We start from the raw sequence: 15,802 nt of genomic DNA, 5'->3' as shown, positions 1-15,802 counted from the left end.
ATTGTAAGAATGGTAATTCAGAGTACTTTCCAAAGGGGGGAAAAAAAAAAAAAAAAAAAAAAAATAAAAAAGGTGGGGGGTAGTGCAGGGAGCTGGAAGGGTATTAAAACTTTCGACAGCTATCATGGAAGGATTCTGCAGTACATCATCTGCAAGGAACACGACTCGGCCTCAAACACTGCCCTCTGAACCAGGCTCACCAGCCCTGGCTATATCACTAAAAATACTAAAAATCAGTGAATTTCCCCGAGTTCAAGTCTTCAGCTGGTACAAACGAGCTGAAGACTCGGTCCATCTTCACACAGACAGGACATGTCGGTTATATAAGCAATTACATATTGCTCCTCATAATGCAGTAAACAATCACCCATGAGGAATAAATACCACACACAAGCTCAAAGGCGAAAGCAGAAACAACAATACTCGCTTTGTAAGAATATTAGGATTTTTCTTTAGCTCTTTAAGCATGTGTCACAGGGTTCAGCTATTTGCATAAAGAAATGTCACGCATATAAAAATATGTCACTACCAGCTGTAACGGTAATAGGAACAAACCCTGTGGAAATTTCCTGTTAGTGACCTTCTGAAGGGTGAGGATGGAATTAATTTGAGATATAGTTGTACTTAAACTTGTACAAATGACTTACAAAAAATTTTTACCTTCATTCCCTTCTCCAGGTGGCTGATAAAACGAAAGCCCCAAAGATATGATGGCTGCAATTTCCAAGATTATAAGAGTCACATCCTGCAACGCTTCCCAGACTAGCTGTAAGAATGTTTTTGGCTTCTTTGGAGGTATAAAATTTTTTCCAAAAATAAGCTTTCTTTTTTCTAGGTCTGCAGCAGTGCCAGCTAATCCTGTAAATAAATAAAAAAATAAATTAAGTTAAAATTGCAGTGAAATAAAATACCCACTTACATCAGCATTCCTATAAATTACTTCTCCAAGAACAACTACAAGCTCTACCACCTATGGCATGTTAACAAATAGGTTAGATATTCCCCTTGAATTTTGCTTTTGCAAGATGATTTGTTCTTATATGCTGAATCTTTAGGGACTCTATTTAGTACTAATCCCTGCCAGTTTTAATCATACACAAATCTTTGCATTAGTAGGTTTACCTTAAGACCTGGGTTCACAGATACATACATACATGTAAGCAGTGACCTCTAAAAATAGATCATAAAGCACAAATCAATTATATTTGGGATAAAGCTGGAATAGCTGTTGGCAGCTTTTGGTAGTATCAGTAGAAGCAGCCTACAGATCTTTGTTGCAACCTCAGGTCAGTGACGTCAAAGTATAACTCAATAAAGGATGTCCCATCCTGTTTCAAAGCGACTTCTCTTGCTGCCCATGTACTGCCACACAAGTGCTGGAACGAGCTGCATCACCCTTGTGACACCAAAGGGACGGGTTAGAAGTGTGAGGAAAGGAAAAAGGAAAGCGTAGGGTCCCTTCAATTGCTATCAAAATGCACATATTGTGGGTGATACTTCAGCTTAAGAACTATGTCATTTAAAGTTACAGCATAAGAATATGTGGTTGCACTGAGCAAAGCACTTAGGGGCTTTTTTTCCTATTTTTAGCTTGTATTAATGTATGCATGTCTAGCAGCTTTTCAGGGAAAAAAAAACCCAGACGTGCAGGTGTTAGGATAGAATAACTGTGCCCCTATACCACTCAGCAGCATACAGAGTGGCGGTAACGTAAGCGGTTACACATACCTGCCAAATGATATCTGATATTCGTTGGAACAGTTACAGAACCGGGGGTTCTGAATGCGATCAACACCATATTCACGCTTATTCACCCTACTGTGACACAACAAAAATACTTAAATTGAGAGCTGACCTCGGAGGACTACAAAGGTGCCTGCAAGAGAGCAGCAGGATATGATGGATCCCACGCTGCACGGATCCTGCTCCTCACGCAGCTCAGGGTAGGTCCTTGCCTCCCCCAAGGCACACCCCCACCTACGGGGTACTGCAGGAATGGAAAACTCTAGGAATGGCACCATCAAGGCGTCAGGCAAAGCCCATCAGCATCCTGGTGTGCTAGCGGGGCTCAGCTTTATGCCTCGTTCCCAGCAGCACGCGTGTGCTTCCCTAGGCCCAGGCGTTGGTTCCTCGAGCCAAAAGCGATGCTCTTCTGAACGCACCAATCCCGTCCCAGTGCAGGCACGGACGGGGACTCACCTTCCGCTTCAGGTGTATAATTACAGCTGCTGGGTGGCTTCCGGCTCTTGGCTAACTCATCAAACTTTCATTTCAGCTTCTAAGCAATCCTACCCTTCCATCCCTGATAAAGGCACGCTGTAGTTGTTATTACCTCATGTCATTCGATTTTCAGCACCTGGCGCTTACTGACAGGTTCCAGCTATTAGGAAGTGTGTCTACATTATTCTCCATGATTCAAGCAACACACATCAAACCTTTCTGCTCCTCCAGGAGCTCCCAGGCAGCTCCTAACGTGGGGTAAACGCTTTCCCCTATGAAATACGAATTGCAGGCTATGAGCCTTTGGTGAACCAACGCAGACCACAGAGATCAGGACAGCACACAGGAGAGATCAGGGGAGTCACTCACAACTGCCAGGATCTGACACACGGACAAGCCTTTAGCAGAGACCAAACCCACACAGTTTGACTTGATTTTGGAGGGCTGCAGAGCCCCTCAATCCAAGGCAGGATTTTCACTAAAAGAGGTGTGCACAATTTGCACTAGACCTCCAAAACACAACCCACTCCAAATCCACCAGTGAAGTCACACATAAAGGGGAAAGTGCACGGACAGTGCGGTATGGATTTTTGGAGGAAATGTTCATACAATGCATCTGTAAGCAGAAACACAGTGCTTGGCAACAGAAAAATCTCAAAAACACATTGCAAAGTGGAAGGGAGAGATGCCTGAAAACTGCCTGTTTTCCCGTACGGACCATACGTGCACAGTGGTGGGCCAGCTCCAGCCAGTAAGTAATGGCTGAAACAGTACAGGAAACAGCTGCAGTATTGTTCAACACTCCTAAAAATACTTACCTAGACATGACAAACTCACAACTTTTCAATTATGCTACATTCCTCGCTGTCAGGAGGCCACAGAAAGTACACCTATCCTGTCCTGTTATTGATCATAACGCATGTATAAATACATGTATGTACTGAGAAGCCTCCAAAGCAAAAGAGAGATACTGGAACTCAAAGAGCTGCTTTTTCTCCAAGACAAAAATTGTTCATTTAGACACCAAAGAAATACAGACACCATAAGTTGAGGGCTAGAGTGAGTTTAAAGCATCTACCATTATCTTCCGGATTATAGTCTGAGTAACCCACACTGGAATACAGGCATGAATTCTATTTAATTGTGCTCTTTTCATTCTTCATAATAAATATTATCTTCTTTAAGACCCATAAACAGACAAGAGAAAATCATGCGTGTGATTTTATTCTTTTCTATCAGTCTATGACTTGGTGAAATTACTCACCATGTCAGTCTCACCTAAAAGATGAATATACTCTTTTTTTAATTCTGAAATTTATTTTCTTGTAAATTATTTGGAAATACCAGAAAATGAGATTCAATGTTCATTTCAAACCAAAAGGTGTCCCTTCTCCTGAGATCTGGCCATCACTCAAAAACACCCATTCGGCAATTTATTTTATTATTATTTGTTTTCACCAGTGAATGCCAGAAACAAACAAACTCCTGTATTTAGAGGGAGAGGGAGAAAGGAAAGGAGAGAAGGAAGAAATCTACAGACCTAGTGAACTCACATGGTAAGGGTCCTAAACATTACTGTACAGGTAAGGTCAGAGAGGGGCGATAAAATACACAGAGATGTCAAAGTTATACAAAGAGATACAGCTAAGGGAAACATGATTGAGACCAGACAAAGGCAAGATGCTGGTTTTACAAAAGCTTCTGTAAATTCTCCATGCTGTTGCCAGCAGAAGGTATAAGGGCACTCCCTCTCTTTTTCAAATAACCTGCTTTATTCAAAAACATTACTTTAACCAGCCCAAAAGGTGTTTCAAGCAAGCCTAGTTTAGTTGCTTGAAGAGGACTGGAGGTCACTTACGCTCCCTGTCACACTGGCAGATCTGTGGGACGCCGCCTCCCAGCTAGTGCAGGCTGACAGGCAGTACAGATGGTAAAAACGTCAATCAGCACAGCAAGAGCTGCGAGTGGACATCTGTCCTCACCAGTACTTTTAACCAGGAGATGGCTCTCCTGCTGCTGGGGTTTTTTAGCTTTTTTTTTTCCTATTACACATACTGACTTCATTACTGTTCCTGAAATTTTTTTTCCTTTCTCACTTGTCCCTTAAGTATTGAGTCCTGTGACAATAATGAAAGAGCATTGCAAATGAATGTAATTTGAAATATCATGTCTATATGAAGATATAAAACACCTAAGAAGCGAAAAAGAACCAGTGGGGACTAAAAACATGAATGGAAATACCTGTTCAACATGACTTCAGACTTCCTGTGTAACCGGCAAAAGAAGCAGCCTTCCTTCTTACATTCTGTATGACAACAAGCCACAGACCGGCTGGTTTTATGTTCATTTGTCCACACAAGCATTAATATTTTTTATGTAAGTGCTTTCCTATGTCAACACTGTCCAATACTTCTTTGCTTGACCCAAGTGTTTTAGGATGGTTATGCAGCCTGGGGCTAAATCTGTATACAAATAGTATACATCGCTTTAGGAAATAGTGTGAAAGTTACTACTGATGTTTCCAGCACTTGAATACCTTAAGGTTTTGGCTTCCAAAAATTTTCCCCAAAATTTCTTTGAAAGCTGTGGCACAATGAAAATGATTCCCTAGAAAACATTTTCTACCATGTTGTGCAGTATATTCAAATGCATTTCTGATTTCATCTGACATTGTTGCTTTTTATGACAGAGAAAAAGATTAGAAATTATTTAATTAATTTCTTCTGTCTCTTATCTACATCTGGCAGTTACCGCACACTGAATATAAAACCATCATTTCAATGAATTCTTCTTGGAGAATTGTATTTCCCTGACAATCATCTCCACCGCAACCAAATGGAGCATGACAGAGAATGGTTTTGATGCTGCAAAACCAGAAAAAGCACATCGCTACTACAATAACAATTAAAAAAAAACCCTTAAAACTTAAGAGAATGTTTCACATATGCTTAAACTATGAGATGAAGAATAGACAATTTACACTCTTACTAATTGTGCAAATAAACCATTCATTTCTTACTATCTTTCTTCTGAACGTGTACTGATACACCCAGAAAAGTAGATAAAAATTTCAAATATAAAACCCGCAAACAATATAAAAGTCACAGCATATGTAACTTCAAATGCAAAACAAAATTAAGAAAAGTAAAGGCTTCACAGTGATCTTGAACTGCTGTTGAAATTAGTGCACAGAGGTAAACCACCTGTTTTGCTCAGTGAACTCTAATGACAATTAGATATGACAACCCATGAATTCCTCCTAGGAGAACACAGTCCTGCACTGTATCTCACGAGCTCCTGTCATCCTAGTCCCAAACTCTCTTCTGAAATTACAAGCATTCCTAGCACCATATTTCCTAGGTCTTCACCAAACCTAGAAAGTAAAGCACCACGAAGTATCACCTCGACAATTATTTCATTTTCTTTGCTGTATTTCATCAATCCCATTTATTTCACTCTTAACTATGAAACAATCCCTGCCGTTACTATCGCTACATAATGCTTTAGTGCCACTTAGAAGCTGGTCCCATCAGCTTCTATTGCTCTTGCACAGATTCTCAGAACTTCATAAACACGAATCAGCAAATTTCTGTCCTTGAAAAAAGCTAGAAGAAACAGCAGGCCTTTTTTTTCTTCCACTTGTCCCACTTCTGTCTAAGGAGTATTATCTATCTAGTGACTGAAGAGCTGAAAAAGTTCAATTTTCAATTCAAATGAATAGCTAGGATTCTAGGAGATTTAGTTTCTGATATCCGCCTGAGGAAACTGTTTGTACCAAAGAAATCAAGGAAGACAAGGAGACGTGCACAGTAAACTGTGATTACTGCCATGGTTTTGATCAGATGATATGGAAGGTCTATTTTGTCCCTTATGTAAAGTGATGTCATCAAGCACACTATGATGTAACCCAACATCAGTCTTCATTAGGCCATGAAGTCTTCATGCACTTGTTTAAAAGTAAAACAAACACCTGCTTTAGTACCAGGTATGCCACAAAAATAGATGTGGTATTAAATGACCTGTTTTACTGACACAAGATGATTTTTTCCAAACTAAAACATTCATCAAAGATGTGAAACACAAAGTGAAACTATTCACTCCTAGAACGGATGCCTCTGTGACCTCCCACTCTCGTCACATATCTTGATTGAAAAAATTTTGGATGCAGTACATTGAAATTCTGTTTAGGTCATATAAAAATAAAATGAGTTGAGAGAATCTAGTCCATTAGCAGAAGAGTATTTAATGAGAGCATTTATGAATTTCAGCAAGCTGAAGTTGAATTTCACTAGTGAATGAACCTCGACGAACAATAATTTCCTTCTAATCTTGGAACTGTAAAGCTGCTTGTAAAGTGTAATGAATCTCATTACCTGTTTTCATTAACGTGACTTGCTTACGTTTGTTTACATAATTTTTTTAAAAATTCCAACAATTAATAAAAGCCTTCAGAATTCCAAAGCATCTAGCACACGGCAGCTTTATGCTGCCCTCGATCCTGGGAGGACTTAGAATCTCCTTGAGACAAATGCTTTCCAGCTAGATCTCAACAGCCAACACAGAGAAAAGAGGGGGACAGAAGTGACTGAACCTGGAAATTAATTAACTCCCCCTCCATTTCCTCATTAATCATCCTCAAGGGACCACCCTTCAGCATCTGAAAAGCAGCAAGCTGACTACAAAAACCTTTATATAAACCTTCCCTGTCACAGGCAGCAATCAGAATGATCACTCTTAAGTCATACATCTCTAAATCCATGACTTTTCAAAAAATAAAGTAACTGACGTGTTTAACATTCTTTCTTACAGGCTGACGCACATAATGTAAATGTTAGGAACAGATACATAATAACTTGCATTTCTACAATGAGTTTCTATCTCACAATCTCCTAGCTATAGAAATGCATCAGCAACTTTATCTCAACTTTATGAAGCAGCAAAAGGCTGAAGTTCTTGCCCCAGGCAGTTTGGTAGCAGTTTAGGGGAGTAAATTCACCTCTCCTGGGGTTCCTGATTTACACTCAGCTGCAAGATTCCATACAGGATTTATTACTACCAAGAAGCACTGAATGCTCCACAACATGGTTCACTCACTTCCCCATCTAGCCATTTTGGTTTTATGTCTTCCATCTTCTTAGTTCTTTTTAAAGTAAAAAGAAGCTATTAACCAGGAATAAATAATTTACGCAAAATGACTAATAACAGCAGAACGAGAAATGGTTCCCAATAGCAACTATAACGTTGCCCCCCTCCAAAAAGCCACTCCTCTGGAATGACTTGCTGTCATTTCATAATAGTCTAATGATTGGACTTAGGCCCAGCGCATAGCCACAAGCCAAGATCAAGTCAATGCACAAGACATCAAATATTAAAGGCAAGATGTGTATCGTTAACAGAAAACTAATATTTTTCTTGCTTAAGCAGACAACACAAAGCTTTCTGTTAAGGCTGGTAACAAAGCACTGAACGAGACCTGAAGGTCCGGTATGAAGAAAGAGGAATTAGGATTTCTCTTCTGGAAACATACTGCTCTCAGTGGGAGTATGGCTGTTGAGAGGGAAGGGAATCATCCCACTGGAAATCATTTTCTCAGCTCTTTACTCCACTCAACTATCACTGCACCAGATGTCTCATCTTGTGTACCAGAGGTTCCTGGAGATGTTTTACTTTTGTTCTGTCTTTATGTAGGATCAAGTACCTTACAGGTTCAGGGCAGCAATACTAATAAACACTAACAAATTGGTAAGTACATCCACCATCCAGCTCCCACCCATTACCAACCAGATAATAAAGTCATTAACAATCCTTGTTACATTACATATAAACAACAGTGCAGTGACAATGCAGATCTTCACCTAGCACTAGGAGACAGTTAATCTAAAAGTTACAGAAGGTCTTTATTGCAGCTAAGCTAACCAACCCATGCCAGCAGGATAACAACAGATGCTGGGTACCTCAGCTTCGTTCAACAACACATATCCTCAGCAGTTTACCGGTATCTGGGCTTTTTGGAAGAGACAGAGAGGGAATGAGGTGATGTAATGGTTTCTTTCCCCATCACCACTTTCTAGCTAGTCAGAGCCTTGAGGCAGTTTCTTCAAACATCTTTTTTGGTTATTTAAACAAAGCTAGGATTTCACTCCCACAGAAGTAACATTATGATGTAGAGCAGACCGTACAAACATCCTCTGCACAGGTTTATGTATTACCCACAAAGTTCTGGTTTCCTACTCAAACACAGACATATGAGATAGGACCATTTCAATGAAGCTGACAGAGAGTATGAGAAAAAAACAGTATCAAAAACATGCTGTTACAATGCTGAATTATGATTGTACCAAATAATGTGAAAGCTTTTCCTTGCCCTTGATATTTTACTCAAATAATGCATCGCTATCTACAGCTTAAGAGGTGCATCCTGGCTGTTCTGTAGGATCAGGCTTGAAAAGCACTAACTTATGAACCATGTAATGGCAGAGAAGTGTAACCGTCTAAGTTTAACAGAGGAGATCCAAGGTCTTAGCTGAGGAAAAAAAAAAAAAAGAATGAATGAGAATATAATAAAGTCAAAGCTGAAAGCCTTCCTCAATTAACACACCTTCATAACCACTTGCCATCCCTCTCACTGAACCCTACAAAAAAATTCACCACTTCACATGTATTGCTAATGGCAACGACAGGGGATGGGGTGGGAAAAAAGACCCTGAAATCAATTTGTGATTCTCTGCTGCCAAACCTCGGTTTGAGTAGCGCTGCTGACAAGCAAACCACTCTGGTTGCTACAGAGACAGCTTCTGCCTGTGCCCAGCACAGCCTGGGGAAATGCAATTCCCCCAGCAGAAACCCTACCAGCAGTCACAGTCCACAGGGAGGCTCTGGCTTTACGGCTCGAGACAGTGTCTGCATGAAAGCATCTGCCAGCTGCATGTGTGCAAGCACTCCTCTAAGTCCTGGAGTAAGTGCAGCCACACAGGTAACCACCGCCAATCCCCCAGCAGGACCCGTATTAGCTGTGGGCAAGCAGTAGAGCAGGGACCAGCACAGGGTCTATACATGGGATCCTCTCCTAGGAGGAGAGAGACGGAAAAAAAGGAAGGAACCACATGTCCACCTATGCACAGGACTACACTTCCTGTCAATGGCAGGTGAGTGTGACCAGTGACACTGAGCCAGGGGACTCCTGCTGCTGAGGAACACCACGACAAAGAAATCCACAACTACAACATCAGCTGCTAGGCTGTCTGCTGTTCGTGGATGATAAAAAGCTTTCAGCCGTGATTTTTCCCATGTCTTACCACAGTACGACTTCACGTCACTTGGATTTTTGCAAGTAAAACATTATGTTTAAAGGACATATATGTCAATGAAATGTCCCAGAAACTGAGGCCATGGGATGGAAATTCAATACAGCTAAATATAGGCTGAGGAGAGCCTCAGCTGGCTTCTCCACACCATAATGTGCTTTCAGGCTGACGTGGCCTAGACTCAGGGAAGACTTCTCATCATTTTCTGTTCAGTTCCATAGAGCACGTCCTCTCAGGATGACAGTCACAGTAACCTGAGCAAGCAAATGCTACAGGAATAAAGCATGTGCAACCGGGCACAACCTCAGCAAGGAGGTCAGTATGCGGCTGAAGATGCTTTAGACAGACTGCTAAGTCAGGACAGCACGAGGCTCTTCTGCAGTACCCTGAGAGCCCTAGGCACCTCTCTTTTTATATGAAGGATCTTTACTATTGTTATTCGTCACTGCAATCACCATAATTTCTTAAGTATAAGCAGTTCCAAGGGTCTGTAGCTCATATTTATTTCATGAAGCCTATTGGAAAGGTTAAAGGTAACACAGCATAACATATGCTCCCCTAACAACAGCGTGGAAAAGATGCTTTTTTATTTTAGACAAGGCCGGGAATTTGTAGGTTAAGGTAGTTAATTCCTCATACAGAAGGTTTTATCTTTTGTATTAAAATTAGTAACAGAAGAAGAAATCTCATGTTCTGAAGAGCACGTTTTTGTGATATCTATAAGGGAGTCAAAATGAAAATGCCAAAACCCAGCTTTGCCAAGTCTGCTTCCATAGCATCATTCTTTCCCACCCTCACTTCGGAGAGAACAACAAATAAGGCAGATAGCAACGAGCTGTGTTTTTCTGAGGTGTTACCGCCAAGCGCTGCTACTTGGCAACTGTTCTTAATTTCATTACTATCTTTGTCAGTGTCATCTGCTTTTCCTGTGAGTAATGTCAGCTTGTCAGCTACCCAGCAACTGCACTCACTTCACGCCCTGTCTTTGCAAGAGGCAGAGCATTTGCTGTGGACTACCTTATGCTGCTGTGTATTCAGGAGACTATTCAAGGTATTTAAAAAAAAAAGTGAGAATACTAACAAAAACAAAGTGCTGTGATCATTATGTCATCTGCAAGCAACATTAAATGCCACTATCACTCCTGCAAGTGACAATGATGTCACTCAAAAGCACAATGCCTGACTTGTGAGGAGACAGTAAGATACCAAGTCAAACAAGCTCCCTATTGCGACATTTTCTAGATAAGTGGAAAAAAGATAGTCAAGAGTCTCAAGGCTTTCCAGTCTTCTGATAGTTGTTAATTCAGACCACAGAAGCTGCCTAGGTGTAAAAGAGAAGCAGAGTAGAGTGGGGACTAACCACCAGCAGCCATGTTTCAGTTGGGATGATGGCACTATTTGAACAGATGTTATGTTACTTCTCCAAAGAGTTCTCAGCCTTATATAAAAATAATAATAACAGGATAATACCAAGAGATGCCTTTTTTAATACTGTGAAAATTGACAACATTTTCTTGATTCCTGTTTTATTTTTGAATTGCTGGAAAATATAAACTGTGACCAAAGCAATCCCGAGTTGTACTGTGGGGTACAGCATTTATTCTTATTCCCACCTGCAGCAGAACTCCATTAGGAACACAACACCCACAGACACCTCCTAATTTAGCACAGTAAAAGCCCCAAAGAATAGACTCTCTTGTATATGAAGCATATATTGTCAATCACCTTGTCTGGCCCTCAACAGAGCTAACCTCATCTGAATGCAATAATCACCACTAAAGTTCTCCAAACTCTTTTCTAGTGCAAATCAAATCCTAAACTAAATTATAAAATAAGCACCTCAAGGAAGGTGATCCTAGTCACCAGCTGTAGTAAGAGTGCCAGTCAGAAGCAGTCAAGGACACCATTTATTATTAGACACACCAAACTGGTCCCACTTCAAAGATCCAATCTTAATAGAAATATTCTAGAACATGTAAGACTTAACCAAGGTTTGTTTATAAGTTTTCTCCACAAATTAATAGTGTCTCTCACTCGTCTGGTTTTCATTCTTAACTGAATGCATAACTTCCATTTTATATTCTGTAGAAAACTGAGACTCTGACCTGCATCTCATCTTGCATTTTATCACTGAGGGGATGTGGAAACCCTTTCAGCTGGGTAGAGGCATCCCAATAACTAGAACTACGGACCTCGGTCAGCTCAGACCTGTGGGAATGCCAGGTAGTAGAGGCAAGTACGAGACAGAAACAGCAAGCATGTAGCAAGCACACACCCTGGAAGATGCCTGAAGGGAGAAGACTTCAGATCCAAAACTCAGTTCTCACTGATGACAAACTGGGGAACAATTTTGGGGAAACAAAAGATGGAGTTCCACTAACCCAAAAAGTCCCTGAAAATTGCTCAGCTATAAAGAAGTTCTATGCAAGGTGACAACTGTAGGAAATCGTATTCAAATCAAATCACTTCTTTGGTCACAGTGTCTATATGTTCTTTACCTTAAGAATTACTACTTCCATCTTTTTGATTTTGTGTTCTATAGTTTCAGAAGTTGAAAACTTGGTGTGTCTTTTGGCAAGTGCCCATTCAAGAGAATGTAATAAGGCAGTTCTGCTCCAAAGCTCTGGCAGAAGTGTGCTGACATTACAAATTATGAACTTGTGTTAGACGCATTAGCAGAAATCAAAATATTATATTGTATCATAATGAAAGCACCAAATTCGTATTAACAACCATCCTTGGACAGCTTCAGTGAGTAAACAAATATAACATTTTCTTAATGCCCCCCAAACAACCCCTACAGTTATTAATTAACCTTCATCACACATGCAGAAGCTTAAGGAAGTTTTTGTGTAAAACGAGATCTCAAATCAGAAGTCATTGAATCCATTTATGGCTTTAACTATTTCCCTTGCACAGCAGTTACCTGTGTGTGTATTGTGCTAGCCATTTCATTTTACTTCCAGCCCATTAATTCATGGCTTTACTTGATCCAGCTCAACTGGGGAGAGACCCTCTTAATCCAAAATAAGAACACCTCTACAAAGAGTTAATCCATAATGGTTACCCAGGAATAGATGTTCCAGAATAAATCCACAGGCTGAGAATAGGTAAATCCCTTAGACTAAGTTTGATTTAGACCACTTTCACTTCTCAAAGCTGCTGCTGGAGACGTGTGCCTCCTCATCCCACAGCTATGGCGTATTTGGAACGTATTGAATATTTGGAGTTGAAGTCACTCATCATGCAACAAGAGAAATTTACTTTGTCAAATTAGATTTCTTACAAGTAAAGAGAAACAGAAAGATCAAGAAGCAGAAAAGAAGCAAAAAGAGATTAAAGAAAAGCAGCCAAAACCAATGTTCTTATGTGAGGAAATGGAGCAGAATTCTCGGCACTCAGAGACTTTTATCGTGTCATACAGAGGCATAGATTTAGATAAGCACTACTTAGGGACTGAATTACATTCTTAACACTGAAAGAGATGGAAAAATTAAGTTCTCCCAGTTATGCTCACCCCAAGAAAAGGAGCATTTAAATATTTATCTGACTTAACCTAGAGGTGTTAACTTGTCCCACCAGTAACTTGAATCGGAAATCTTATTTTATTTCCATATGCTTCTCTTTTAGCAGGAGAGTGGGCTTTGCTTTGTGTAGTTCTTTAACTGGTCAGCTTATTCTTCTTGTATGGTTCCTGCCTCACAGAAAATGTTTTGGGAAAAATCAGCCCAAATTCATGGTAAGGTCAGTGTCCAAAACCTTACGCAAATTACTACTAGCCAACTGCTCTACTAGTACTAGGAAACAGAAGTCTTCCCATGGTTGTGGGACACAGCATAAGTGAATTTATATTTTTATTGAATCTCAGGTTTCCAATTTCATAGAATAGAAGGCACTGGAATAAGTCTTAGGTAGCAAAAAAGGATTCCTTTCCTAAGAAAAAACATTTTGGGGAACTGGCAATCATCCTAAACCCAGAATGTTCCAGAAATGCAGACTATGATTCAAAAGTATTTTGTCATCTGTACAACCATCTCGCTTATAGCTGCAATGCAGCATTCTCTTCAAGACTCTTCATCACACTTAGAGGATAAAATGACCCAACTGCCTACTCTGTTCCATCATTATTCATTAATGAAGAGACTGGGCCTAGAGGATTGTCATTGCAGGATTAAAAAAAAGGATCATTAATACATCCCCATGACACACATTAACACTAAACAAGAGACAAAGACAAGAAAATCAGACACACTTTCAATGTGCAATTTAACAGTAGTTAACATCAGCAGTTTAAACAGCACTGATAACATACTATTGTGTTCAGAAATAATTTTGATGCATATACACAGTGCAAACACCTTGAAATAACGGGGCTAAGGATGAAGTCATTCCTTTCAGGCAGACATCTTGAGTATGCATCTGTTTTCCACAGCTTATGTAAATGACAAGCAGAGATGAACTGAACGGTCATGCTGAAATATTCAGGATGCTAAAAGGCAGACTTTTGTGTGTGTGTGTATGTTGTCCTAATTTTGCTACCTCTTCTGTTAAGCATATTTATACTCTTCCCTGCCTCCCTATGTGCCTCCAATATCTACTGCTCTTCCTAAAGATCATCTTAACAGGTTTTCCCCTCTTCTCTCTGTAACCTTTTCCACATTTCGTATTTTCTCTCAAAGAAATCAATGCTGATGATAAATATCAGATAGCTCTTCCTTCTTCCCTCTGAGTTTCTACTGCTAGGCATAGTCCTCATTCTCTCCTTGAAACCTCTTAATTGCTAGGAAAATTGTCTATACTCTGAGACCACAACTGTTTTTTAACATTAGACACCTGCTTGGGGTGGGGTTGTTTGCTTTAACAAGAGAGAAGCATGAGCACAAAATAGGTAAAATTCGGGGAGATCAGCATGTAGCAATATCCATATACTATCAGAACTGATGTCTTCAAAGATGTCCACAGAATATCATGCTCTTTGCAAGCTCATGAATGACTTTAAAAAAATCTCTTAAGACAGACCTTGAAAATCTTAAGAAAAACACTCTCCTTAATGATTATGAAAAAGAGCAGCCAACAAAAAACTTCAAATGGAATTACGTGAGACTATTAATACCAAATACCAGTACCTCTTCCCAATTATGTGCCCTCAAGATTTTAGAATTTAGTGGAAAAATGAACAATTCCTGTTATTAGGGAAACAGACTCACACAACAGACTCTAAAGACTCTAACAGCATTAATCTTTTAACTTCCTGAGCTTTGTTTGTGTCACAGCCTTTATTTGAATTAAGCTTAGTGCATGCGAAGTTCACTGCCTGCCAACTCTCAGAGGACTGATACAGCCCTGGGATGGGTAATTTAAGCTCCTTTTACACTGACCTACCAAACTCTGACCTGTCAGACCTGTCTGGTAAAGGTGAGAAGGTATTACAATTTCATTCGGATCTTGATATCTGAGCAATTCATTCAACAAGGGTACCAATTATGTCTGATCCCCTCATCTTTCCCCCTACTTCAAGACTGGTCTGATTCGTCGTGAAAACGTAATCCTAAATCATGCTGATTTTGGTCACGGTGACCTGAGATGAAAGGTTCTGGATCTTGAAAATGATACTTAATTCATCCAGTTTGCTCACGTTACAGTTCAAATGCTAGAAAAATTTAGGCTCTTCATCCACAGATAAATATCTACTGCACTCCTGTTTACATGCAGTCAGGATCACACGCACACGAAGACCATCATCTGCACAGATGAAAAAACAGGCATGGGAATGATTCACAGAGCTCGAGCATCCTCTCATGCTCACCTGTAACAATACACTAGATCTGCAAAACGTGAAATGCTTCCCCTGCCAATGGCTGAAGATGACTGGTGATACCACTAACTGTGCAAACCCATCAATCCAGTCCACCTGACATGCTTTTATCTTATGAAGAGAAAATAATTTAAAAACAATCATAGTATCATGTTCTGTAACTAACCAAATACCTCAGCTAACACAATCAACATGGAAACACAAGTAACACAGACCAACTTTCTCAAATAATGACGTGTCGAAGAGCATTCTTGTTGGACTCACCCACTCCCTCACTGGAGGGGATTTCGCGCTGCCTAGTTGCATCATTAGGTGCTTAATGCCTCTGACTTTACCACAGACATGGCTCACATCAACAGCATGAAACTCTTCTAACCTTCAGCACATAACAAATGATGGTAAAGCCCAGGCTCCAGGGCCTCAGCAGCAGCTGTCTGAGCCCCAGCAGGGTTCTGGACATGCC

At 40.2% G+C, this 15,802-nt stretch overlaps 1 protein-coding gene across 6 annotated transcripts in view; it reads right to left on the bottom strand.

Moving 5' to 3' along the window:
• The window catches only part of LOC104500726 (plasma membrane calcium-transporting ATPase 2), a 173,169-nt gene that overhangs the window by 118,725 nt on the left and 38,642 nt on the right, over positions 1 to 15,802 (bottom strand). For all 6 annotated transcript variants that reach the window (XM_010144422.1, XM_010144424.1, XM_010144423.1 and 3 more), the window contains exon 2: positions 661 to 858. In XM_010144422.1, the coding sequence (XP_010142724.1) occupies positions 661 to 858 (198 nt within the window). The remainder of the gene's footprint in view (positions 1 to 660; positions 859 to 15,802) is intronic.

Source organism: Buceros rhinoceros, unplaced genomic scaffold, assembly GCF_000710305.1.
Source record: "Buceros rhinoceros silvestris isolate BGI_N320 unplaced genomic scaffold, ASM71030v1 scaffold2861, whole genome shotgun sequence".
Taxonomy (NCBI): Eukaryota; Metazoa; Chordata; class Aves; order Bucerotiformes; family Bucerotidae; genus Buceros; species Buceros rhinoceros.
The sequence above is the reverse complement of the archived record's forward strand: the minus strand, read 5'-3'. Positions and strand labels throughout refer to the sequence as shown.